Here is a 23,639-nt window from a genome sequence, read left to right on the forward strand (position 1 = left end):
TCTTTTCGACGTCATCCTTCGGAAGTCCTTCCGTACGTTCTTTTACTAACTTCTTTCCAATTTCCTAGCCGAGTAGACGCTAACGCATGGCATCCACCGGTGGAAAATCGATCGTCCAACAGATGACGTCTCGATTCGAGTCGTCATCGGGCGTCTCGGAGAAACGGGGATTCGGCGGCTCGACGACAATCCGATCAAACGTCACCCGAAAGGCGAAAACGACCGCGCCCCCGTCGCGCGAAAAGGCGAAAGTCGTCGTCGTTTCGTGCGCGGCAAAGCCTCCATTGCCGAACAAACCAGCAGCGTCAAAACAGTTGACAATAACGTCGAAAGGGACAGCGACGGGAAAGACGACGGCTGCGACGTCGCCGTCGTCGTCGTCGTCGCCGATCGCCGAAAACGATTCGAATCGTCGCGTCGTAAGCCAGATCCGGCGTCTCAAAGAAAAAGGAGAAACGACTGTAGGAAAAAAAGCGGCGACCCCGCTGACTCCGGAAGAAGGCGGAAAGGCCGTGGTGACCGTTCAGGTACTCTACGCCTTTTCTTAGGGTTTGGGAAGAGCGTTGCGCTCGCTATCTGCCTGTAGGGCATGGGGGGTGTGCGTGGGTTCGGTTCTGCCTGCAGTCAGGGGGGGAAAAGAGCTTCGCGGTGGGGCGCGCGCGTGCGCGTGCAGACATCGAATTCGTACAAGATCCCCGTTGATGAATGGATGCGCAAATCGATGATGTTTCGACGAGCGACGCGGAAGAAAGTTCCGCCCGGGTGTTTGAATTAGCGCGTTTATATAGCGTTCGTATCCTTTCGTCGCTACAAAAACACGCGAACTCGTCATAATAGCGTCTCTTTTTCGTCTCGCACAGCTTCGATCGAAAACGGCGAAAGGAATCGCCGCCGTCGCGACGTCCGAATCCGATCGCTCGCAAGCGAGAGTACGTACACACACACGCACACGCGATCTTTGTTTATACTCGTTCTAATGCAATTTCTGATTGTAATTCAGAGCGGCGCCGGCGACGCACTCGAAATGTCGGCGCCGAAGAAACGATCGTCGGTCGTCAGCCAACTCGTGAATCGATTCGAATCGCGCGAACGCGAAGTGCGTCAAATAAGCCAACTCGAAAGGCGCCAATTGCGGAAGATGTCGGACACCGGATTGCCTTCGTCGTCGTTAGCCGACGGCAACGTGAAAGGTCATCCCAATGTACTGCGCATGCATTCCGATTCGAGCGTCAGTTCGTCGTCGTCCCGGAAGTCGTCCGCGGATGTGTCGTTTCGCTATTTGCGGTCGCCGACTCCCGTAGGTGATGCCATGCCCACTGTGACGGAACTGGGTCAGGAAAAAAGGCCGGATGTCGTTGAGAAAGTTGAGAAAGTTGAGAAGGAGCGTCAGCCCTCGCCGGGCGCGTCTCTGTATGAAGACGTTACGATGACGAAGGACGACGATGCGACCAAAGTGACGACCGATTGCATTTACGAAGATCTGACTGACACTACGTCAAAGGCGGAGGAGACTGTGGTGAACGGGAATATGACGTCGCTCGATTCGAAGACGATGAAAAATCGTCCCTTGCCTTCGCTTCCTCCTGACGGCGGCGGGACGGAGTACGAAGCGTTGCCCGCCGCCGCTGCCGAGAAAACGACGAGCGGCGAGCCGAGAAAGTCGATTTTCAGTCGAATCAAGAGACGAATGGCGGTGAAGTCGACGAAGGGAAGCGAGAAGAGAAACAGCAAAGGAAGCGCCGGCGGCGGCGGCGGCGAGAAACAGACGAAAAAGCACTCGTACGTCGAAGTCGATCTTCCCTGTGGCAACAGCGACGACGACAACGACGCTCTTGAATTAAAATCAGAAGACGAGACGCCGGAGCCGGAAGACGTCTACGACGACGTCGTCGTCAATCCGACGCAAGGAGGAGAAGAAGTCACGATCAAAGTCGAGGACGTCGAGGACGTCGATTCGCCCGACGTCTACGAAGACGTCGACGACGTGGAGGAGAAGGGCAAACGATTGCGCAGTCCCAGTCCGCCTTCGAGTCCCAAGCCCGAGATGACGAAGAGAACGTCGTCGGCGTCGTTCAACTTGTCGTCGGTGGAAGGGAAGCTGGCTCCGGAGGACGTCGGTCGCGAGCGTTCATCGACGTATCCCGGCAGCGAGACGTCGTCAATTGACGAGAGCGTGTATGAGACTCCCGCTGATCTGTTGCACGAGGAGGTAGGTGGCATTCTCACTGGAAATCAAATCTCTACTCTTATTTCTCTTTAAGTTGGTTGTTATTGGGTTTGCTGACGCCCTGTGGGATTACGTTTCGAGTGAGTCCGACGAGCTCTCGTTTTCAGCCGGCGACACGATTGCCGTCACGGAGATGACGGACGAGGAGTGGTGGGGCGGATTTATTGAGGATCGTCAGGGATGGTTTCCAAAGAACTACGTCAGGGTGAGACTTTGTTCTATGGGGGAAAAGTGACCTTTGGGCATATTTTGCCTCTCAGATGAGAGTCACCGATTCTGGGGCCACGCACGAGGCGTCGTCTTTGAGCAAGAGATTTTCCATTCGTCGTAAGAAATTGTCGCCGGTCGAGATGAGAGGCAAAGTGCTGGAGGAGATACTCGGCACCGAACGGGATTACGTCAGCCACCTATCGGATATCGTACAAGTAATTTGATACCAGTAATCATTGCAGCTAGCGTATTCTTTTCTTTTCTTTTAGGGTTACCTTGTTCGCTGTCGACAGAATGATACTCTCTTTCCGCTCGATCTTCTTCAGCTGGTGTTCTGCAACGTCGAAGATTTGTGTCAGATGCACACGGGATTGCTAGCCTCTTTGGAAGAATCTGTTTCACCGGAGAACATGTACGATAGCTGTATTGGGCACTGCTTTGTCGAAATTGTGAGAAATCGTATATATGGTTGTGCTAAAAACGTTTTCCCAATCTTTCTTGACCGTTCAGGAGGAAAAATTTCAAGCCTACTCAGAATACTGCAATAATCATCCGGATGCTGTGGCCAAGCTTGCTGAGTTGCAGTCAATTCAGAATTATAAATTTTTCTTTGAGGTTCATTGTTGTTTTCTCTCGTATCTTTCTGTACCACGTCACTTGTTTTTTTTAGGCGTGTAGACTGTTGCAGAACATGCAGGAGATTTCCCTCGACGGCTACCTTCTCACTCCAGTGCAGAAAATCTGCAAATATCCGCTTCAGCTTTCCGTGAGTTTAGAGGGGGGAAAGTGTCGTCGAGAAACGAACGGCGTGTTTTTCCATAGGAACTGCTGAAGACGACGCCGGAAAGTCATCCTGATCACGAAAAAATTGTCGCTGCAAAAAGCGCAATGAGCAACGTGGCAGTGATGATAAACGAGCGAAAAAGAAGATATGAAGGGCTGCACAGAATCGCCAAGTGGCAGGTAACAATTGAAGGATGGGAGGTACGTCATTGAACTCGCACTTCTTCTTCTAAAATAAGAATACGGTTCTTTTCCTAGGGGGAAGACGTCATCGTTCGGAGCAGCGATTTGATTCATTCGGGCGAGCTGAATAAAATATCTAAAGGCCGTTCACAAGAGAGGAAACTGTTTCTGTTCGATAACCAGTTGATTTATTGCAAGAAGGTGTGTATGACTATACACAGCTTGCGTGCATTAGCGTTTTTTTGTCTTGTAGGAACTTCTTGGAGGTCTTCAATATCGCGGTCGACTTGATATGCGAAATTGTGAAGTCATCAATTTGAAGGATGGCGAAGGTGAGTTGTGTGTTTCTCTGCTTTGGTGTCTTGCGACGTCTTTTTCAGGACTTCATGGCAGTACGCCGGTGAACAACGCTTGGAAGATGAACAACGTGAAGAAGAACAAGTGGTACGTACTGTACACCAGAACGCCAGAGGAGAAGTCCAAGTGGATCAAGGCGTTTGCTGAAGAAAAAGCGCGAATCGAAGAAGATGAGGAAACAGGTAGGAAATCTCACGGCACCTGTGTCGATTACCGATATGCTTTTGTTTCTTTTGAGGCTTTTCTGTGACTAAGACGAAACGTCAGGCAATCATGAGTCAAGCTAGAAAGATAAAGGGAACGATGAAGGGGTTGAAACAGAAGCCCTGTAAGATATGACGTAATTTGAAAGGGGCAGTATTTTTTACTGTTTTTCAGTATCAAAAGCGGCCATTCTTCAACCAACAACAATCATGCACTCACAGGGCACCGTTAAACTGCCCAAACCGGTTTCATCGGCTGACTTTGGCATGGGCAAAGCGAAGAAGAAGCAGCGCAACAAGCTTCCCAAAAGGAAAGATTTGACCACGTGAATTCGGTAAACGGGTCCCTTATATTTAACATCGTCTTAGCGTTTGTACAGACTTATGATGGACTTGCTAGATCGAGTACTTCTAATGTAGGTTGTTCCCTCGCTGCCGTTTTCACCTGATGATAAATTTATGGTCAATATAAGTGCGTTTCAAGGGGCCCCAAGCATAAGAGGCCAGTCTACGCGGCGAGCCAGGTAGACATTATTAGCATTATTATTAAATCAAAGAACAACTCTATTTATGTCTATTTAGTTAGTCTTTTCCATGCTGCATTCACTTTTTCAGCGTATGTTTTCCACAGAACGTTCTTGCCATAGGATAGATACCAACTGGAGAAAACAAATATTGATTTTATACGCGTAAGCGACTCCAGCTACTTACGCTCCAAATGCGACGCCTCCTAAATGCGCTGCGTGGTCAAAAAGCCTCCAACTTAGAAGAAGCCCAGCAACGTCCAACGTAACTATTCCCATCAGTGCCTATATACATATATTTAGTGATTTTTGAAGCAACTTGCTGCGAATATGGCACCATTCCAGCTGAAAATGAAATGAAGGGAAGAAAGACAATTGCAAGCCTAGCGTCCGGCATGGCAATGCACGTCATAGCCAACAAGTTAAGAATTGCACCCGACTGTAAAAATTGGGGTGATAGCGAGAGACGTATTCTGTGCAGTAGCGTTCTCACCGCTCCTAGTGATGGAGTGGCCACTGCTCTGGCTGCTCGCAGCATAACACTGAAGCAAGACGAAAAAACTCCTGGTAATCATCACTCAACTGAAAAGCGTTTGACCACAGATTCTCGCTTACCTCCTGTCACGTACGTAGCCAAATATTCCTCTGGGCTCATCCAATCTACAACCACAAATTTGTTTAGCCAGACACGTAAGAAATAGTCTACTTTGAAAAGCAGCCGAAAAGCTCCACAGGACGTACATATTTAGAGCAAAGTGCCACACGTCAGCATGACTGAAGCAACTCAATAGAAGAGGAGTGGATGACCCTATTAGAAGCGACCTTTTCACAGAACGAAAAAGGGATCGTAAAGACATACTAGAAGCTATTGAAGATGTAAACCAGCGTGTCATGATGCGATTCAGACTGGGGACTCTCCACATCAGGAGCACCAAAGAATTCATTGCAATAATGCCTTGTAATCAAGACTTTGTTTTAGTCAATGGCATTGCAGATACAGGACATACCAACGGTCACCTTTCGCACTCCAGATAACGATGCCCACCATGTATTCAACTGAGAAGAAGAATTTGTCTACCCACTATAGGTGAATAGTCTGCGGAGTTACCTTTTGCCTGATTCTGCCATATTTTGGCTCATGATGTAGGTTGGAAAAGGACGATGATTTTCGTTTCAACCGTTCGTATTCAAGAATCTTTGCAATTCCAAAAGCAGCACAGCCTGTCTGTACAGAAGAAGACCATGAGTCATTGGAACGTGGGCGAGCAGTGCAAAGCATACCATGATCGTGAAACCCAAGGGTTTCCAGTAGGGAAATGGCGGTGAGGGGATGTCTGCAGAATTCCAGCGACTATCCAACCGTCGAACAATCGTTCTGAAGCAAACGACATCGAACGCAAAGACCAGCACGCATAGGCTTTATTTACGGTGGCTGTCGCAGTCGAGAGAGGAAGAAGCGTAGACTACGGATGCTGTAAACTCGCTTCGCTAACATGTTGCTTCGAAAGGTGTGGTCGTATCTAGCGCGCGAGGAAATACCGAGGAAAGGAGCCTCGGAGTGTCCATGGCTGGAGAGACGACGACTCGCCTGTATTTGGACAACATCGATGAGTATGTGAATGATCAGGACAAAGTGGTAGGAGCGAGGCTCCCTGCGAGGAATCGAATTGCAGACGCGCTTGCATCTAGGTCACTTACAAGTGGCTGAGCAGAATGTTGTCTGTTAGCGCCAATCAAGCAAAGCGGTACGTGCTACGTCCTTCTTTTTCAAATCGAGCTAATCCGGCATGTGCAGAATGCTATATGAATTCGTTGAAAATCAGAAGACGAAAAGTGGCGAAAATTCAATTGATGTCGTGTATTTGGTGACAGGACAGCGTTTGGATAATGAAACGGTAAGGATAAACTAAACCCTTTATCTCACGGCAAAATCACTGTGTACCTTCCTCAGTATGTGACTGTGGTCTCTGGAGATCATCTAGACGGTGGGAGGCAGGCGAGTTTATTTTGACGCATCATAACGAATTTATGCATAGAACTTAAGCAGCAGTTGAGTTCTTTGCTGTCCGTTCACGTGTACAGCGTTCAGAAAAGCAAGCTAAAGGTATTTTGTGCAGCAGCGTATGTACATAAAAAGTCGACAGGTTCTGTTGTAGGATTCGTCTCCTTTGTATGCAAGTGATTTTGATGCTCTATCAAAGGGCAATGAGTGAGATGAGTATATCAGTTTAGCGTAACTGGCATCCTTTGTTGCCAAGGTGGAGTTCTATTGTGTGCAACGAGGCCGTGCCTGTGGCGGATAGAGGCAGAATTACGAGAATAAACGGTGGGGCCAGTTCGGCTGAGAGGCAGTCTGTAAAACCCGCGCCAAAGCAAGGCAGTGAGAACAGGGCTAGTAACGAAACGAAACGTTCATCAATGGTATGCGGAAAAGTTACTTATTTGATAATCAATTAGACCTCTCTTCTAGTTTTCAAAGGGAAAGGAAACTGTTGGTAGCGTTAGTCAAATGAGTAGCAGAATAGGGTCGAGAGCCGAGGCGATGATACACGAGCGCGAGCAGAAGGACGCTGGTGTGAAAAAGGAATCAAAGCCAAAGCACGAAACAGCGGCATCGTCGTTTTTTGGAAGAGCGTTGACAAAGAAGAAAGGTCGATAGGTTAGGGGGAGCTATACGAGATAGGAGACGAATTTTTTAGAAGCTAAAGCAGCGCCTGTCAAGAGCGTTGTTCAGAAGAAAGAGAAAATTGTCGAGGAAGCATCAAAGGAGGAGGACGAGAAAAAGAGGAAAGAGGCGGAAGCTGCTGTGAATCCGTCAGCTAAGAAAACGGCCGATAATCGCACCAGTAAGAAGCCTGGAACTAAACCAAAGAAAAAGACTAGCCAGCTGAAACGAATAAAGCGGATAGAAGACAGTGACAGCGAAGAAGGTAATAATATCAAAGATTTATTTTTGATTGGCTTTGACGTCCTTCATAAAAGAGCCTGAAAAAATCGCCGCTGTTGAAGAGAGAATAGACGAGGGTAGTGACGATGCATTAAAGGTGTCCACTGGGTCGTCTTCCTCGCCAAAGTCCCTAAAGCCCAAAAGAAAGCGAACGAAGAAGATGAAGTCGCATACCTATGTGGACGAGGACGGAGAATTTGGTATTGTGTTCTCTGAAAATGCGACTACTAAGACCTGTTTTTAGTGACTGAAAAAGTGTACGAGAGCTGCTCGACGGACGCAAGCGAGCCCGAGACGGAGTCGTCGAGAAAAGACGAGACAGGTAAAAGCGTGAGGTCGGGCAAAGTACCAAAACTTCCAGCCAACAAACAGTCTAAGTTATTCGGTTTTCTGAAAAAGAAGGACTAGCTAGCTCTCATTTTTCGTCAGTTATTGTCTAATGGTAGATTTTCATAGCATTTCAGCAAATCAGAACAAGAAAAGGCTGCGAATTTGAACGGTAAGAACGATAATAATATATAAATCAAAGTACAAAAATTTCAGCGCTAAAGTTTCACAGTTCAATTGTGCTCTACGTTCTCTATAGCTCTGTTGACGACTCGGAGCGCATCTCCCCGGTCAATAGCATTGAGTATCTTCGTAAACGCCTTCACTCGACACTGGGGTTGCAAAACGAATGAACGAATGACATTCCCAAGGGCAGTGCGAGGATTCACGTTATAAAATGCGATCATACGTTGAATCCCGAACTCTCGGGCGAGCTTTACCCACGGCAAATCGTTTAGAGCACCGTTTCGCTCGTCGAGAAGATGCTCGATTTCGTTCAGAACGCCTCGACCAAGAAAAGCGCATTGCATTTGAACACCCTTTCGCCGCTGAGACTCTTCAGCGACACCACAGTACAATAGCTCGATAGGTTTTTCAAAAATTTTTTCGTCGCCGAACTCATGATCGACAGTGCGATTGAGCGCTTCGGCCTCGATGATCGTCTCCAGAGGATACGCAAAGCGTTGATCGGGCGGCAAATGGCCTTTGATACTAGCAATGCTAAGCACGCCGATCTCGAGCGCCGTTACGGGGCTCGACTGAAAGGCAACGTCGTTTATCCAGCGTTGAATTCTCTCCAAGTGCAATAGGCATCGATCGGCGTCGCCGTCTCGTCCGCGAACGACGACGTCGACGTAGGCGCGACGGTGGGGATCGAGTTCGACGAGCGCCTGTATCGTTCTGTCCGTGCGCATGGCGACGACGAAGCCGCCGTGCCAGACGCGTTGGGCCTGTTCGGCGAGCGCTTTCACTTGGAGCTTGGGGAAGAAGCCGGGGAGCAGGACGTCTTCGTTGCACGTCGTTTTGCAGCAGAAACGGCGACCCGTGTAGAGCTGAAGGTCGTCGGACGGCTGCCAGGTTGCGTCCGTCATTGTGTAGGTGCGAGCGATGAGAGACGGAAAGCGGAGTTCGTGCGTGCAGAGGCGATAGGCTTTGAGTATTTCGATGAGAATGTCTTGATGAAATCGAGGAAATCGGTCTGATAAACGATACGATATATATATATATATGTATTATCAAATATTCGTTTTTCGGAGATTGTTACTTTTCAAGTCGTCGCGGCTGATCAAACCGTCTTCGCTGCTCCAAGTCGACCTCTGATTTTTTTCTGTAAGAAAAAGCGGCTTGAACAAATCGTTGCAAAGCCAGTTGGGGTCGAGAGCGACCCAACTGGCCGTCGAATCAGACCATCGCACGTAGATGACCTAAAAGAACATATCTCAGAGACGTAACCTCACAAAATGACTTATTTATACCCGTCCTGAGCGAGCGAGACAGTTGAGGATCGTTTTAATGGAACTGCTGTTGTCTGCCGAGATGATGGGATTGACGTCGCGACGAACCATCGTCCAGAAATCATTGAAGCGTATGATCGGTTGAATTTTGCCGTCTCGCAAGTTCTTCTCGATTTCGTCAGACGTTTGACGACACACGTCGTCGATTTTGGGAAGTCGCTAGATGAAAAAAAAGTTAGGAACGAATATTCATTTATCATTGGGACAACGAACTTTGATTATTTCCTTATAGTGACGACCGATCAATTGCTTCAATTCGGCGACTTCGCGACCGCTCGGATCGGTGCAATTGACGCAGACGACGTCGTCGTCGTCGACGTCGAGATAAGCGCGGAACTGAGACGTTACCTCGCGCGCCTTCTCTATGCCTCGATACATCGCCATTCCGTCGCCCAGATCAACGTGCGTGAGCGCGATGATTACGCGCGGCCGACGAACATCCTCTACGCGGCACACGTACGTCAAAGATCGAGGGGGTGAGGGAGTGAGAGCGCTTACCGGCGTTCTCTTCGACGACGCACGTGTCGGCGAAACTGCACGTTCGAATGACGCTCAACCAATAGCCGATCTGTTTCGCCCGCTCGTCGTCGCTCGCCGTCACGTCGACGAGAAGGAGAAAGATCGAATCGACGCCGCCAAGAAGATATTCGATCGTAACGTTATTTCGCATGTCGCCGCCCAAGTCCCAAGCGCTGAGTGTGCCGCATGACGGCAGATGGAGATCGCGAATTTGAATGCCGAGCGACAGGGCACCGCCGTCGTCTTTCTCGCCGCCGCCGCCGCCATCCTTTCTACCGAAAGTCCGCTGAAACCAGGTTGCATCGAGCGAGTTGAGAAGCGTCGTTTTGCCGGCGTTTCGCTCGCCGCAGAAGAAGAGTTTGATTTTGTCCTGGGGAACTGACTTTTCGAGCATCTTCGCCCATTTCGTATATTTCTGCGCGACGACGACGACGTCAATCGATGAACCCAGCTACATCAGCGCGTACCTTGCTATATTCTTTGATGTGTGCTGCAACGGCTTTGTTACTAGACTTCACGGCGATGTCCTCAGCTGTTTCTTTGCTCTAGATAAAAGGAAATCATCGCGTCTCGTTCTCAGACAATCATCTGCATTTAGAACCTTGTTCTGAATCAGCGGATTAACGGTGACTTCGTGGCTTGTGAGATACTTGACGGCTTCAAGACAGCGAACCGGATTTTCTACACCATGTTGAACTGCAATGTGAAGAGCCGTATTGTTGTCCTAGAAGAGTAAGGTAACAGCGCAGGAGTCGAATCTATTATTTTCTACTTTGTCTTGTAGGTCGTGATTTCGCTCTCTTTCGATCAAGGCTTTCATCATTTCGACATCGCACGAGGCCGCCGCGTAATGCAGTGGCACTTTTCCAGTCTGGAGAGAAAGGTAAGCACGTGCATATACCATTACAAGCATGGGTAATTTTTTTGGCAAAATTCCTTGGGGTGGAATTTTGTCAAAAATGTTGAACAATACAGTACTTTGCTGCAAACGTCCGTTCGACAGTTGGCCTGTAAGAGAACAGCGAGACAAGGTTGCGATCGATTTTTAGCTGCAAGATGTAAAGCAGTCAGAGCACCCTTGATAAAATCAAATCAAATTAATTATTTAATTAATCCCGAGCTTGCCGATCACATACGTCTTTTGAAATGGACTCCCTGTCGGCCCCCAATTTGAGCAACATCTCAGCAAAATCGGGCTTATTATACTCGGACGCCAAGTGAAGAGCATTGCATCTTTGCTACAGGCATACAAAACGGATATAGAAACTTGAACTCTGCCCTCTTGTGTAGTAGATACATCCGCCCTACTTACATTCGAAGCCATATTCAGGCATTCAGGTCTTTCCTTAATTAGCGTTTCGCCTATTTTCACGTTTCCGGTGCGAGCCGCTTTGTGTAACGCTGTTTCTCCGTGCTGTAGCGAGAAGAAACAACGTTGCTATGCGCAATGTTGTCTAAGCTAGCTCCGCCCCCACATACTCCCCGAACAGGAAAGTCCTTCGTTTTTGCAGCGACCGTTCGACGGTTTACTTAGTTAACTTACCTCATCTACAGCAATTGCTAGTTCTGAATTCTTTCTAAGCGCTTCGCACACTTTCGCCTCTTCTCCCTTGTTGACACGAGCGAGGAACTACGCGTGCACCAAATTAAATCCTATCTCTCACATTTCCCTGTAGAATAGGCGCCTCGAACCTGCTTAAAAGTCTTGGCAAACTTCTGATCTCTCGCCATGAATTAGGTCTCGCCGCGCCTGCTACACGAATGACGGAAGGGAAGTCCCAGGTATCCGTACGCATGCTCTTGTGACGTCAACTTCCTAAACTGTGTGGATACCGCTCTCGTTTTCGGAGCGTTTATCTTAGCTAGACCCAATTCTAGGGCTTGTTTATTAGACGTTGGTCTCACATAATACTGCGAGTATGGACGGAGACCACCAGCAACGAGTCCTGTATGAGAAAAAGTCCCTCGAGTCCCTCCCCTCTAATTTCTCGATTTGTTTATGTATCTTCGACTCCTTTAGACACGTCGAAAATCTGGACCAGCGAATCAACGAGACGTTCGTCTCCGACATCTTTTCTGCAATAGGGCCGGTCAAAGATTGCTCGCTAGTAACCGAGGTAGACATCTTGCGAACACAAAAGATTGTGGCTACGCCCCTCCTGTCCCCCAGCTAAAGGATTCCTACTGCTTCATCGAGTTTGAAGACTACGCGACGGCTGCCAGAGCGCTACAAGCGATGAACGGCAGGACAATACACAATAAAGTGAGAATAAACGTTGTCGCGGTCTCCCGCGCATTCGCGCCCTGCTCCTTGCGGTCTCGCGACCTCCGCGCGCGCGCCCACGCGCAAATTTGCGACGGCGCGATTGTCTCCGGGTCTATTGTCTGTCGCGCAGCCCCCGTCTCGCCCTCTTTCGGCTCATTGTCTCCGCCTCGCTTCTCGTAGAAGCTGAAAGTCAATTGGGCGACTAACAACGGCGTCGACAGTATGAAAAGAGACGAGGCATTTAGTAAGTGGGCGTAGCCACCACGCACACGCACGCTCCGATATATTCGAAAGGGAGATCGCGTCGATTTGCCTCGCAGTCTTTCGCTCGTCTCTCTCAAACTCGCGCGCGCTCCTCCCCTTTCCTTTTTCCCTCCCACATGCCCCCCGAAGTGAAGCGCGTCGATTCGTCCGTGACGACAATCGCCGAAAAAATCGAACGCGATCTAGGATTCGCTAACGAAAACTCGGAATCGAACGCCACCGTCGCCGTCGCCGTCGCCGCCGCCGCCGCGCCCCCGGAGATCGAAACCTCGGGGAACAACGTCGCTGATTCGTCTTCCTCTTCGTCGTCGACGTCGTCTGGGGACGGGGACAGCGATTGGCAAAATGGTATGGGCGCACGGGGCACACGCGCGCGCGCGCGCGCGCGCGAGAAAAAAAAACGCGAGGCGCTTCGTCTCCTTTTCCTATTCGTTTTTACTTTCGTTTTCCAGCATCGTCGTCGTCCTCATCATCCTCCTCGCCGTCGTCATCGCATCAACTCTTCGTCGGCGATTTGAACGCGTACGTCGACGTCGACGTCTTGACGGCAGCGTTCTCGGCGAAAGGACGCGTTTCGTGAGTTTTACGAATATCCCTTTCCGCTCCCACGCGTAAAGGGGAACCTCTAGAGACGTTCGAGTTCTAAAGGATCCCGTTACGGGTCGACCGAAAGGCTACGGCTTCGTTTCGTTCGTAAATCGAGAGGTGAGGTCTATGACAAGTCGCAGCTTTATTACAATATACACGTGGGGCCCCAGCGTTTTTTTTCTATCGAATTTTCGTACTGTAAAATGATGTCTAGGTCTAGTCGACTCACCTCAGGGGCTACTATAGATAAGACTGTACAGGGGTCACTTACAACGATCATTCCGTGCCAAGAGTAGTGTGGTCCTAATAGGCAGATGGTCATTAGGTCGCTTAGATACTATAAGCCCACCCATTTGGCCCTTCTGTAATATTCAATAGTCGTTGATGCTGAGTAGGGGGCGTAGACGTAATTGAAATAAATCTTAGGATGCTGAAACGGCTAAGAAAGACTTGGACAATTCTATTTTGTGTGGACGGCATATTCGTGTGAATTGGGCTAGCAGGAAGAACACTTGCGTCGTCGGTCAGTCGTACAAGTTGCAGTGAAATTCTTTCTGGGAATTCTCGTTTTTTTTTCTTTTTTGAAAAAGGTGGCAAGCCATTAGATTATCATGAAATCTATAGACAGTCGCCTGTGTGCAATACGTCCGTATACATTGGGAATATCACCGTGTCGACGACTGAGGAGCACATTCGCTCGAAATTCGGTCAGTACGGGCCAATCACCGAGGTGAGAGTGTTCGCAGATAAAGGCTATGCGTTCACAAAGTAAGACAGCGCACACTCAGGTGTATTTAATTATCATTGATTTTTTTATAATGCAGGTTTGAGTCACACGAACAGGCGACTAAAGCCATAATGGGATGCAATAGCAGCATGTTGAACGGGAGCTCCCTTAGGGTAAAGATTATAGAATATTTATTTATACGGATACCCGACTTTCTGTTTCAGTGTTCATGGGGCCGAGAAGAGTCGCGAGATGCTGCCACACCGCAGTGGCTCTACTACCAACAACAACTTCAAACGCAGCAGCAGCAGCAGCAGCAACAGCAACAGCACCATCTACAAGACCAACGTCATAGTTCCTACTATTACAACTACCAGCAGCCGTCGCAACAGTACGCTGCTCAAGCAGCAGCCGCTGCCGCTGCAGCAAACACGTATCCGTTTTATTATCCTTATTATTATAATAGGTGAGACCAGAATCGGAAGTAAGTCAATATATTTTAATGTTAGTATATAGTTCTGGGGGTGATTTGGTGTCTCATCAATCGTATGCGACTGGTCAAGGTAGCCAGGGTCTTGTTGCTGGTGTTCGGGCCGCTGCAGGTGGTAGCGGCATTACGGCTGGCTTGCACGGTTTTGCTGCGCCCTACGCATTGGCACCGGGTCAGGAATACCGGCAGAGCTGACGAGGATCACGAAATAGACTATTAGGGTATATAAGTTTTACATTATCAGCCGGTCTTGCGGGGGGAGAGGGGACCTCTAATTCAGATGACAGCATGATGATGACGTACAGAGAAACAAAAATAAATTTAAACTATTTTTATCAAAGCGACAACACTCGACAAATCGATCACGTGGGTAAACAAAAAAATGACAGCAAACGCAATTTTTTGTGTGTATGTAGCAAAGTTTTAGGTCGCTCTTGATTCGTCTTTCTTGATTATGAATATTTTTCCGCTGGAGACCATAGCCAAGTAAGCCACTCGTCCGCACATGACTAAAACGTAGAGAAATTGGTGACGTAACGGTTTGTCGTAAGAATACAGTTACCGCTTATTCGCCTATAAGGTTCTTTCTGCTCTGTCTTCATTAGTCGACTTCCAGCCTGCAGCATGTTGAGTATTACCTTTCCCGTGCGCTCGTCGTTTTGTAGTTCGCCCGTGGACTAGCGAAAAAGACGTCGTTTTCGGAAGAGAAAGGCTAGCGAAATGTACCGCAAGTACGGCGCCGTCTTCGCTCAGCACGAGACAGCCAACTTGACCTGGTATAGCCTCGAGACTCTGCGTGAGCATCGCCTAAAGGAAAAGGAACGTTTCGACGAAGAGAAAAGGTTCAGAAAGGTGTACCATGTTTTCTATCTAGCACGCTAGAATCATGTGATCGTGACGTCCCCGAATGAGCGAAGAACTTCGCGCTCGCCACGAGCGTCGTAGCCGCGTCGCGAGCTATTATGTGAGCGGAACGGCCGCCTGTTCAGCCACCCTTGGCGGATGGTACAGTAATCGAGCGTGGAAAGGCCGAGGTCAGGCGAGAATAGCAGCCGTTGGATTACTCGCTGCCTGTTCGATGGTCGCGGGAAGCGCGGCGAGTAAAGCGTGGGTGACGCTCGTAAGTAAGTCCGTGCAGCGTGGGGATCTGAGCTGTGTCGCCTGCGCTGGCGTACGAGGTGCGAACGTCGCTGCATTCGGTGGAATGCTCGTGCCCAGTTTCGTGGGTTCTCTAGCTACCGATTTTCCAAAGAGTCTCCTCGAAGCAAAACGATTCTTTCGTAGTTACTCAAAACCTCTGGGAAGTGCTTTCGGGCTAATTTTAATTTGCGCTCAGGCTTCTATTGGGTTTTGGCTTGCATCGACGTACGCTGAAATGAAACTGGAGGAGCGCATTTTAGAATCGAGACAAGACGAATTTACGACAAATAAATAAGACACGCGGCACAGGACCACGCCTATCTCTTACGTACGTTTGCGCGTCCTCTCTCTCTCTCTCTCATTGGTCGACTCGCAATGTACTACTCTCACGTGACTTCACAAGTTTGTTCGCCATCTTCGATCCGGTGGGAGACGAAGAACGTCGTGTGTCTCGCGTAGAGCGTCCCAACGTCAAAGCAAACTTGCGCGATAGAAAAGAAAAAAATGCCGGCGAGAAAGCAAGGTAAAAAACAAGCGCGCACGTCTCGCGACGCGATCGCGACGTCGCACCTTTGCATCGCGACGAGGAAAATCGCTCCCTTTGTAGACGCGCATCGCGCGCTCGAACTTCTCGAAGACTACCACGCGAAATTGACGGGAACCGACGATCGTCAACTGCGATCGGCGATCGAGAAAGTCATTCGCATATTTCGCAGTCGTCTCTTCCAAGCGCTCCTCGGTAAAAACGAGCACAACGCGTGGGGGGTCCCCTTTTTTCGACGTTCCGCTTGCGCAGACATCCAGGAATTCTACGAGGAAACCCTTCTCGATTCGGGCAAATCGAAGGAACAGAAGACGCACGAAACGATGGAAATGGCGGCCGCTTGGGAGAAACAGTCGCCAATGCCTCACAAGAAAAAGAAAGAAGTCGCCGTCTCGGCGACCGCCGCCGCGACCGCCGCCGCCGTCGTCGTCGAAAAGGAGAACGACAAAGCGTCGTCTTCGCCCGTTGCTAGCGACCTGTTGCCGCCTCCGCCCGAAGCGACGGTGACGTTCGAACGGCAAGCGTTCTTGGACGAATCTATGCCACCCGAAATTCCGCCGTCGACATCGGTGACGAAACGACGACGACAGAGAATTTTTTTCCCCGTTGGAATGCCGTGTGTTGTCTTTTTTTAGGGTGTTGAGGTGTCGCCTATCGTCGTGGATCAGCCAGTAAATTGACGATGGGCGGGGTTATGGGAGACCTGATTTTTTCTTCTTCTTTTTCTTAGGGTCCGGATAAATGGCAGTGGGAACAGGAAACGATTATCTTGGAAAAAGTCGCTGGGCGCTATCGTCTTATATATATATATATTACCTTTTTTGTTTCTCTAGGGATCGTCTGGTCTGGGTTTTAGCATCGCAGGCGGATACGATCATCCGCATTCCCCTGACGACAATTTGGTGTACGTGACGAAGATCATTCCGACGGGCGGCGCTGCAAAGGACGGAAGATTGAGGTAATTTTACTCGCGTCCTCAGCTGATCTGATAAATCGGATCAGTCTTACTAAGACTTCGGCCATGGATCACGCGAATAATCATCAGATTTTTGATGTTTATGTATATTGTTTTCTCAAAGGCTGGACGACTGCATTTTGTCTGTGAATGGGAATGAGCTGAAGTATGTGACTCACGGAGAGGCAGTTGATGCCTTGAGACATGCGGGAAATCGAGTCATACTCGTATGTGTCTCCTCCTCCTGACCTCCCCCCCCTCTCTCTCTGACCGCATCCTCATAGTTGGTCAAACGGAAAGTGCTTCTAGTCGAGATGGCGACGAGTCCAAAGGGAGAAGGTAGAATTCACGAAATTAAACTGGTGAAAGCCGGAAAAGGCAAGTCCCATATCATCATCATCATCATCATATACAGTTTAGAAGAAGAGTTTCTTAGGGCTTGGCTTCAGCATTGCCGGTGGCGTTGGAAACCAGCACATTCCTGGCGACAACGGCATATTCGTGACAAAGATTATTGATACGGGAGCCGCAGCCGCAGACGGTCGTCTCTCTGTCGGTGATAGAATACTGCGGGTACGATGATATCTATCAAGTGAGATTGTTAGATCTATTGGGAATTCTCAGGTAAACGAAGGGAGCGTGGAGAACGTCACGCACGAGGAAGCCGTTCAAGCTCTGAAGATGACCGATCAGACGGTTATTTTGCTCGTGGAAAAGGCTAAGAAGGATGAGAATGACGGCGCGTTTTCTCAGCCAGTCGTCACGTCAAGCCCCATGCCTGTAAGACTCAAGGAAGGAACGCTGTTTGATTTATATCACGTGTGTTTTGGTAGCATCAAGTAGTTGACGTGAGTGTAGCGTCGTACGAGGAAAGTGCTAGCCCCACTAAGGTGGACGCTGCTAGGGCGAGCAGGTGACATGGACTAATACATGTCTATTGTTTTTTTCTTATCTCTTCTTCTTTCCCAGGGATTTGCGCACCGTCGAATTGAAGAAAGGCTCCACGGGACTGGGTTTCAACATCATCGGAGGCGAAGATGGAGAAGGAATATTCATCTCGTTTATTTTGGCTGGCGGCGCTGCCGATCGAAGCGGAATGCTGCGTCGCGGCGATCAGATCATAGAGGTGAACGGAGCGGACATGAGATTGGCGACGCACGAGGACGCCGCCTTGGCGCTGAAAGGAGCCGGAAGCACTGTGACCATGGTCGTTCAATATAATCCAAACGGTAGGAGAAAGATAACGGGGGAGGGGGAGGAGATTGGATTAATTTTTTTTAGAATATGCGGAGTATGAGAAGAAGTTGAGTGATTTGAGGGAAAGAGCTCAAGGGGCTGCAGCCAGTCCGAGCCCATTTAAACCGTCCAATAAGAAAGAGCTGTTTGTGCGGTAAGACTATTAAATAAATAATAATATTTAATATATTGACATCTGTATTTCAGTGCTCTCTTCGATTACGACAAGAATCGCGACTCCGGTTTGCCGAGTGCCGGTCTGAGCTTTCAACACGGCGACATTCTTCACGTGATTAACGCAAGCGACGACGAATGGTGGCAGGCGAGGCTCATCGGACCCGACGGACGACAGGACGACGTCGCGGGAGTCATACCAAGCAAAAAGAGGTAAACGTAGACGCGGGCGCGCGTGTTCGAGAACGTTTTGAGAGAGGGAATTAGAGTCGAGAGAAGAGAACGGTCTAGACAGAAATCGGTGAAATTTTCTCGCGCTGGAACCGCGGACGATAAGGCGAGTTTGTTCGAGTACGAGGATTTTTTTTGGGTGAGAATGACTCCGCGTAGAGCCCCGGCGGAGGCCGCAGTCGAAAGCGAAGTTTCAATTTTGCGAAGAAGCTTCCTTTTTTCCGGAAGAAACACAAAGAAGCGAAAGAAGAAAGTGAGTCCATTTTACTTACACTCATTTGACCTATATATCTATGGCAACGACAGAGCAAGAAGAAGCCGTTTTATCCTACGAAGAAGTCACTCAAGAGCAGAGTAGCGATTTTTTTCTCATTGATCTAAGATAGATGCAAAGTCTTTTTCTCTCTTCACACAGTCGCCTACGCTCGGCCTGTTATTGTTCTGGGCCCCATCAAAGATCGAATCAATGACGATCTGATTCAGGACTTTCCTGAAGAATATGGCAGTTGCGTTCCACGTAAGCAAAACAAGAATTTCGTCTGTTTAGTTTTTGGAGTGTTTCTCGCCCTAACGTCAGATACGACGCGATCGCCGCGCGAATACGAGGTGGATTCTCGTGACTACTTTTTCGTGTCCCGCGAGGACATGGAAAGGTCGATACAAAATCACGAGTTCATCGAAGCGGGCCAGTACAACGAGAATCTTTACGGGACGAGCGTTGTGGCAGTGCGAGACGTCGCTCTACAGGTGAGAGGGGAGTTTGAGTAGCGCGGCGGCGCGCCTCATCTGGAATCCCTAAGGGCAAACACTGCATTTTGGATGTGAGTGGCTACGCCATCAAGCGTCTTCAAGTCGCCAATCTTTACCCCATTGCTATTTTTATTCGTCTAAAGTCTGTAGCTGCTGTTAAGTAAGAAGGAGAGGGAGAGAGAGAGAGGGAAATGTTCTGTACTGTTCTCGTCTCTTGCACCAGGGATATGATCTCAGATAAACGCAGTAGTGAGGAGCACGTGCAGAAGGTCTTTGAACGAGCTGGCAAACTTGAACAAGAATTTGCCGAGTACTTTACCGGTACGTTTTGAGGTATCCTTGAAGTTTCCTGCTGTACGTCGACTGTTTATCTGTAGGGATCGTTACTGGGGATAGCTATGAAGAGATCTACAGAAATGCAAAGGAAGTAATAAGGCAAAGTTCCGGCCCACTCATTTGGGTGCCTCGCAGGGATGCAGAGGCGGAGTAGGCTCATTTTCGATGTACGTACGTTTTCCGTGCTTTTTTTCCTGAATCAATGAGTCTGTGTGTTTTGCTGTACTAGAAGTGCGTACGGTATGCGCGTGATAGTTTGTCGTCGTCCGTAAATGTTCGAAATCGCGAAAACGACTAAATTCGCATCGCTTTGTGGAGGAATTTCAAAAAGCGTGCGGGGTTCGTCTAGGAGGGGCCCGTACGTCGATGTCGGCCAGCAAAGATTCGAGAGAACGACTTACGTCGTGGGAAAACGGTCTCGCCGTTCTCGACGACGAGCAGAAAGAAAGTTGCCTGGCAATAATGGCCGCGACAGCGGCCCAGAAAGCTATTTCGGAGAACGTGAGCGTCGCTCGCTCTCCAATCGCGACGAATTATTCGTTCGAACTCTCAAACAGCTCCCATCTGAACTGATGTTGCCTCTATCGCGTCAGAACGCCACCGTCGATTCGGATCCGTCGTCGCTTCCCTTGCTATTGGGTCGCAAGGAAATTCGAACTATACACGAGGTAGGGAGTCGCTTGGAAGAGCTAGGCGTCCTCGATTGATATGCCTCGCAGTTTTATTCGTGGTACTCCGACATCGAAGATGGACTCACCGAAGAAGAGGACTCTCCACACGGGTATTCTCTAAAAATTTTAATTGAATTAAATAATTAAACTGTTAGCCTGGCTGTTGATCAATTAAATGTCTACCGGCGCAAGTGCGACGAAATTCTGGCCGAGGTGACAAGCGCTGTGGAACAGCTAGACGAACTCGAGAATCGATATATGAGCGTTGCAACGAAAACAGAAGCTCTCCACGAAGCGTGCGATCATCTGCTTCAAGACCAAGTAGGCGGACGCGAACAAAGGGACGAATTTGGAAGTTCTCCTTAGACGAAGCTTGTTCGAGTGGCCGAAAGCATACGAAGCAAGCTGGCCTATTTCGACGAAGTTGAAGAACTCAATCAGGTTTTCGTTATCTTCTCAGAGAGGTTTTTTTCTTGAGATAATCCATCTTCTAGAAATTTGCTTCGCCGTCCTTCAGCGTCGTAGATCCGTCCTTTGTCCCGAAATTGGCTCGGCTGGACGAATGCGTCGCCTTTTTGAAAAGTCACGTACGTTTGGTTAACTAAGGAAGCGGACGAGATTTCTTTAGCGTAATCCTCTTTCTCTTCTCAGTCTCACTTCAAGGAATCGGCCGAGTATCAGGCTCGCTTTCAACGATGCTTGGCGCGGGCACTCAGTCTCGTGCGATCTCACGTTGTCAATCTCTTTCGGGGAACGACGCAGCAAGTCATGCCACCAAAGGCAAGGCAAATGGAACGAAAAAATCGGCGGTTTATTCATTGGGGATCCATTTGTAGGGGGCTCCGCCTTATCACACCGACTCCTCCTTTTCTCTTTTTTACGGGAAATTCCGTTTTATTTCTTCTAAGATTAAGGTACGTGAGGATCGATAGTCTCCTTTAGGGTTTTGTCGCAAAGGAACCGTTTTTACTAGAATCTAATGGAGCAGATTGAGCAGAGGGCGAGCTCAAGCGAAGAGTAAAACATCCAATAGAACTAAACAATTGATTACATAACGATTTTTTTAAACGACTCAGCTATGCTCAGGTTCTGCAAGATTGCCAACAGTGCTACGGACTCAATCGACTGCAGCTGCTCAAGCCGAGCATCCAAATGACCGTCGAGCGAATGCTGAAGGAACACGAGAAGGACAAATGCGCACTGGTATAGAAAGAGAGTAAGTGGAAGTCTTGTTTAGTTCTGTGTGTTCGATTCCTAGTTACGGGCTGGCTGCGCGTTTATGGTTCGTCTCTGTCAGGACGAGCATCAGCTTTATTTTCACTTCTTTACTAAACCTAGCGAGGCACTCGAGTGAGTTCTTTGATGCGCAGTGAATGCACTTGGGATACGTAGTTTTGTTCTTCAGTAATTTATTGGAAAGTTTGTCGTCCTGTTTATATGATTCCGTGCGTCCTCTTATTATACACATCAATCATCTTGAAACGCTGGCGGAGCTGTGCAGCATTCTCAAGGCGAGGCACAATATTATCTTCGTCCTCCTCAATTGACATTGATGTCTCTACAGGTGGAAATGCTCGAAGATCACATTCAACAGAAGCGTCAGTGAAAATTCACATAAATAAATAAATTGGTGTCTAGTTTTGATTGTTAGTCGAGCAGCTGTCCGTTTTTGGTACGGTAGTCTCGCAGATGCTTCAAGACGTACAGGAAAGACTCGTCTATCGGGCTCAGGTAAGTGAAACGAACGCGCAAAACTCAACAGACACAAATCATTTTTTGTGCACTAGATCTATATACAGAACGACATTGCTAACTACAAGGCGGCACCGGGTGACCTTGCCTACCCAGAAAAACTCGAAATTCGAGTAGTGTTGTTGATTTGATTACCAGTGTGTCCAATTCTACTTGTATGCGTAGAGTGAAAAGGGAGAATCCGATCTGTCGAGTCAATCAGCCCCGGTGAATCAGCATGCCATGTGGTATCCGACGGTCAGAAGAACTCTCGTATGCCTGTCTAAACTGTATAGGTGTATTAACGTAAATACTGAGACTAAGAAGCCTTTGATGTTTGTCACAAAAAAATCCTTTCCTTCTGTAGAAGCCTATATTTGAAGGCATCGCTCAAGAGGTCTTGGCTGAGTGTATTCGGTCGCTCAAGACGGCGTCGGTGAGCATTGTGGCGAGAAAGGCGAGTCAATGGATATTGCGTCTTTTATATGTCCCTTACGTTCTGTTAGGGTCACATGGATGGGCAGCTATTTCTCATAAAGCATCTGCTCATATTGCGCGAACAAATTGCACCGTTTGACGTCGATTTTACCGTCAAAGAGGTTTCGCTTGACTTCAGCAAACTTCGAAGTGCGCCGTGGGGTGCATATTGTGCTTTTGACTAAAAATCCTCTCACCTAGCCGCCGCTCAGAGTCTAATCAGCCACAGAAATAATCTGTTTTTGCTCAACCAACAAAATGCATTTCTCGAGTTTCTTCTAGAAGTACGTACAGAATACTTTCACTTTTTATTTGACCCTTTCTGTCTAGGGACAGCCCCAATTGAAAGAAAATTATCTGGACTCAAGAAAGGTTTCAATTTCTATCTTGATACTGTCCGAGTAGTTTCATAGTTTGTTCGTGTAGAGTGTAGATACTTCCCTAAAGACCGTGTGTGAAGAATTCATTCAGACATCGTCTCACGCGCTAACGGAACCTATCCGAGTGTTTCAAGCAAAAGTAGGAGAGCGCAGGATCGTATCTCTCATTCGTTTTACGTATCCTACGAAGGCGGAAGCGGTCATTTCGAAGCCTAGCGCCACTCCAGTAGCGTGGAAGCAGAGTTTTGGGAGCCCAGGTGAGGGGTACAACAATTGAGTTTTCTTTGAAGTGCGAATTAGGGTGAATTATAGACAAAGTTCACGGCATCGTCAATGCGAACTATAGGCTCCTAAAGGATCGCCTGCCTATCGTTCTCAAGAGAATGTCGCTCTATTTGGCGAACAAGGACACGGAGTACATTCTCTTCAAGCCAATAAAGGTACGGCGTAAATCGAAAAAAAATAATTCGCGCTACTAGTGGCAACTTTGAAGGCAAATGCGCTGCAATCGTATCGTCAGTTATCCAAACTCGTCGCCAATAACTACACCGACGAGGAGCAGCAGATCATCGGCGTTCCAACGCCAGAGCAGGTAAGAACGCATCGCACGTCGAATGCAAATCGCGCTAACGAGCCGTGCGCGCGCGCGCAGGTCACAATCATGCTATCGATGACTTAGTTCGAGCATCGAGACGTCTACAGATATACGCACGCCGCTTTCGTAGTATCGTATAAGGAAAAAAAATGATGGCATCCTGCTCACAGCAGGGCCGTACGGAACAACGGGCTCGCGGGATACAGTGACGGGTAGCTAACTTCGAGGCGACTGGCTGCTTGGTTGGCTACGCTCTTCGGTTTGGGTTCCTCGGTTGGGTTCCTTCTCCG

General features: G+C 48.6%; 9 protein-coding genes across 11 annotated transcripts; 6 read left to right on the forward strand and 3 right to left on the reverse strand.

Moving 5' to 3' along the window:
* The first annotated feature begins 18 nt into the window (after nt 1–18).
* LOC136195259 (spermatogenesis-associated protein 13-like) lies at nt 19–4,530 on the forward strand. 3 transcript variants are annotated; one of them, XM_065984554.1, is made up of 14 exons: nt 20–527; nt 861–929; nt 1,001–2,209; nt 2,262–2,432; nt 2,488–2,652; nt 2,707–2,886; nt 2,948–3,052; nt 3,108–3,203; nt 3,260–3,421; nt 3,479–3,604; nt 3,657–3,735; nt 3,784–3,942; nt 3,999–4,088; nt 4,139–4,487. In XM_065984554.1, the coding sequence occupies exons 1-14, from the start codon at nt 87–89 to the stop codon at nt 4,291–4,293; spliced, it is 3,207 nt and encodes a 1,068-aa protein (XP_065840626.1). In that variant the 5' UTR covers nt 20–86; the 3' UTR covers nt 4,294–4,487. The 3 variants fall into 3 exon arrangements, with proteins under 3 accessions (XP_065840625.1, XP_065840626.1, XP_065840628.1); XM_065984553.1 differs by having other exon boundaries at nt 19–527; nt 3,657–3,942; nt 4,139–4,530; XM_065984556.1 differs by lacking the exon at nt 20–527 and adding an exon at nt 661–789 and having other exon boundaries at nt 3,657–3,942.
* Nucleotides 4,465–6,001, reverse strand: LOC136195274 (presenilin-associated rhomboid-like protein, mitochondrial). The gene is made up of 11 exons (XM_065984575.1): nt 5,915–6,001; nt 5,769–5,862; nt 5,596–5,712; nt 5,495–5,543; nt 5,347–5,442; nt 5,194–5,295; nt 5,103–5,147; nt 4,981–5,051; nt 4,825–4,926; nt 4,675–4,772; nt 4,465–4,622 (listed from the first exon to the last, which is right to left on the reverse strand). The coding sequence occupies exons 1-11, from the start codon at nt 5,980–5,982 to the stop codon at nt 4,538–4,540; spliced, it is 927 nt and encodes a 308-aa protein (XP_065840647.1). The 5' UTR covers nt 5,983–6,001; the 3' UTR covers nt 4,465–4,537.
* Nucleotides 5,646–7,892, forward strand: LOC136195269 (DNA polymerase delta subunit 3-like). Its single transcript, XM_065984567.1, has 11 exons — nt 5,646–6,123; nt 6,177–6,232; nt 6,283–6,382; nt 6,439–6,472; nt 6,524–6,591; nt 6,644–6,696; nt 6,746–6,908; nt 6,958–7,138; nt 7,187–7,417; nt 7,470–7,634; nt 7,679–7,892. The coding sequence occupies exons 1-11, from the start codon at nt 6,052–6,054 to the stop codon at nt 7,840–7,842; spliced, it is 1,287 nt and encodes a 428-aa protein (XP_065840639.1). The 5' UTR covers nt 5,646–6,051; the 3' UTR covers nt 7,843–7,892.
* Nucleotides 7,855–11,640, reverse strand: LOC136195261 (death-associated protein kinase 1-like). The gene is made up of 13 exons (XM_065984559.1): nt 11,487–11,640; nt 11,338–11,424; nt 11,107–11,208; nt 10,931–11,032; nt 10,773–10,871; nt 10,567–10,665; nt 10,396–10,518; nt 10,262–10,339; nt 9,774–10,209; nt 9,489–9,718; nt 9,237–9,434; nt 9,026–9,185; nt 7,855–8,959 (listed from the first exon to the last, which is right to left on the reverse strand). Exons 1-13 carry the CDS (start codon nt 11,523–11,525, stop codon nt 7,995–7,997), a joined length of 2,718 nt encoding a protein of 905 aa, XP_065840631.1. The 5' UTR covers nt 11,526–11,640; the 3' UTR covers nt 7,855–7,994.
* LOC136195267 (cytotoxic granule associated RNA binding protein TIA1-like) lies at nt 11,583–14,469 on the forward strand. The gene is made up of 12 exons (XM_065984565.1): nt 11,583–11,742; nt 11,815–11,911; nt 11,965–12,057; nt 12,241–12,304; nt 12,511–12,672; nt 12,777–12,900; nt 12,954–13,029; nt 13,339–13,435; nt 13,503–13,680; nt 13,737–13,812; nt 13,864–14,105; nt 14,156–14,469. The coding sequence occupies exons 1-12, from the start codon at nt 11,714–11,716 to the stop codon at nt 14,322–14,324; spliced, it is 1,407 nt and encodes a 468-aa protein (XP_065840637.1). The 5' UTR covers nt 11,583–11,713; the 3' UTR covers nt 14,325–14,469.
* LOC136195277 (ragulator complex protein LAMTOR4-like) lies at nt 14,446–15,009 on the reverse strand. The gene is made up of 4 exons (XM_065984583.1): nt 14,988–15,009; nt 14,856–14,936; nt 14,692–14,806; nt 14,446–14,638 (listed from the first exon to the last, which is right to left on the reverse strand). Exons 1-4 carry the CDS (start codon nt 14,988–14,990, stop codon nt 14,553–14,555), a joined length of 285 nt encoding a protein of 94 aa, XP_065840655.1. The 5' UTR covers nt 14,991–15,009; the 3' UTR covers nt 14,446–14,552.
* Nucleotides 15,010–15,033: 24 nt separating this feature from the next.
* On the forward strand, nt 15,034–15,580 carry LOC136195278 (uncharacterized). The gene has a single exon (XM_065984584.1). The coding sequence runs from the start codon at nt 15,037–15,039 to the stop codon at nt 15,562–15,564; it is 528 nt and encodes a 175-aa protein (XP_065840656.1). The 5' UTR covers nt 15,034–15,036; the 3' UTR covers nt 15,565–15,580.
* Nucleotides 15,581–15,631: 51 nt separating this feature from the next.
* LOC136195262 (disks large homolog 1-like) lies at nt 15,632–19,826 on the forward strand. The gene is made up of 22 exons (XM_065984561.1): nt 15,632–15,792; nt 15,877–16,008; nt 16,066–16,382; nt 16,449–16,484; nt 16,544–16,591; nt 16,647–16,771; nt 16,893–16,995; nt 17,053–17,146; nt 17,205–17,341; nt 17,393–17,548; nt 17,602–17,681; nt 17,738–17,997; nt 18,050–18,158; nt 18,212–18,391; nt 18,446–18,515; nt 18,569–18,662; nt 18,716–18,763; nt 18,825–18,926; nt 18,987–19,156; nt 19,210–19,319; nt 19,383–19,480; nt 19,537–19,826. Exons 1-22 carry the CDS (start codon nt 15,774–15,776, stop codon nt 19,647–19,649), a joined length of 2,601 nt encoding a protein of 866 aa, XP_065840633.1. The 5' UTR covers nt 15,632–15,773; the 3' UTR covers nt 19,650–19,826.
* Nucleotides 19,826–23,524, forward strand: LOC136195263 (conserved oligomeric Golgi complex subunit 3-like). The gene is made up of 25 exons (XM_065984562.1): nt 19,826–19,996; nt 20,053–20,163; nt 20,215–20,276; nt 20,322–20,487; nt 20,533–20,607; nt 20,661–20,753; nt 20,818–20,946; nt 21,003–21,080; nt 21,140–21,183; nt 21,243–21,369; nt 21,425–21,516; nt 21,572–21,677; nt 21,731–21,764; nt 21,818–21,897; nt 21,954–22,031; nt 22,084–22,203; nt 22,265–22,354; nt 22,404–22,524; nt 22,576–22,658; nt 22,705–22,746; nt 22,801–22,893; nt 22,945–23,011; nt 23,067–23,194; nt 23,248–23,346; nt 23,407–23,524. Exons 1-25 carry the CDS (start codon nt 19,862–19,864, stop codon nt 23,431–23,433), a joined length of 2,280 nt encoding a protein of 759 aa, XP_065840634.1. The 5' UTR covers nt 19,826–19,861; the 3' UTR covers nt 23,434–23,524.
* Nucleotides 23,525–23,639: the final 115 nt, after the last annotated feature.

This window comes from Oscarella lobularis, chromosome 14 (assembly GCF_947507565.1).
Source record: "Oscarella lobularis chromosome 14, ooOscLobu1.1, whole genome shotgun sequence".
NCBI lineage: Eukaryota > Metazoa > Porifera > Homoscleromorpha > Homosclerophorida > Oscarellidae > Oscarella > Oscarella lobularis.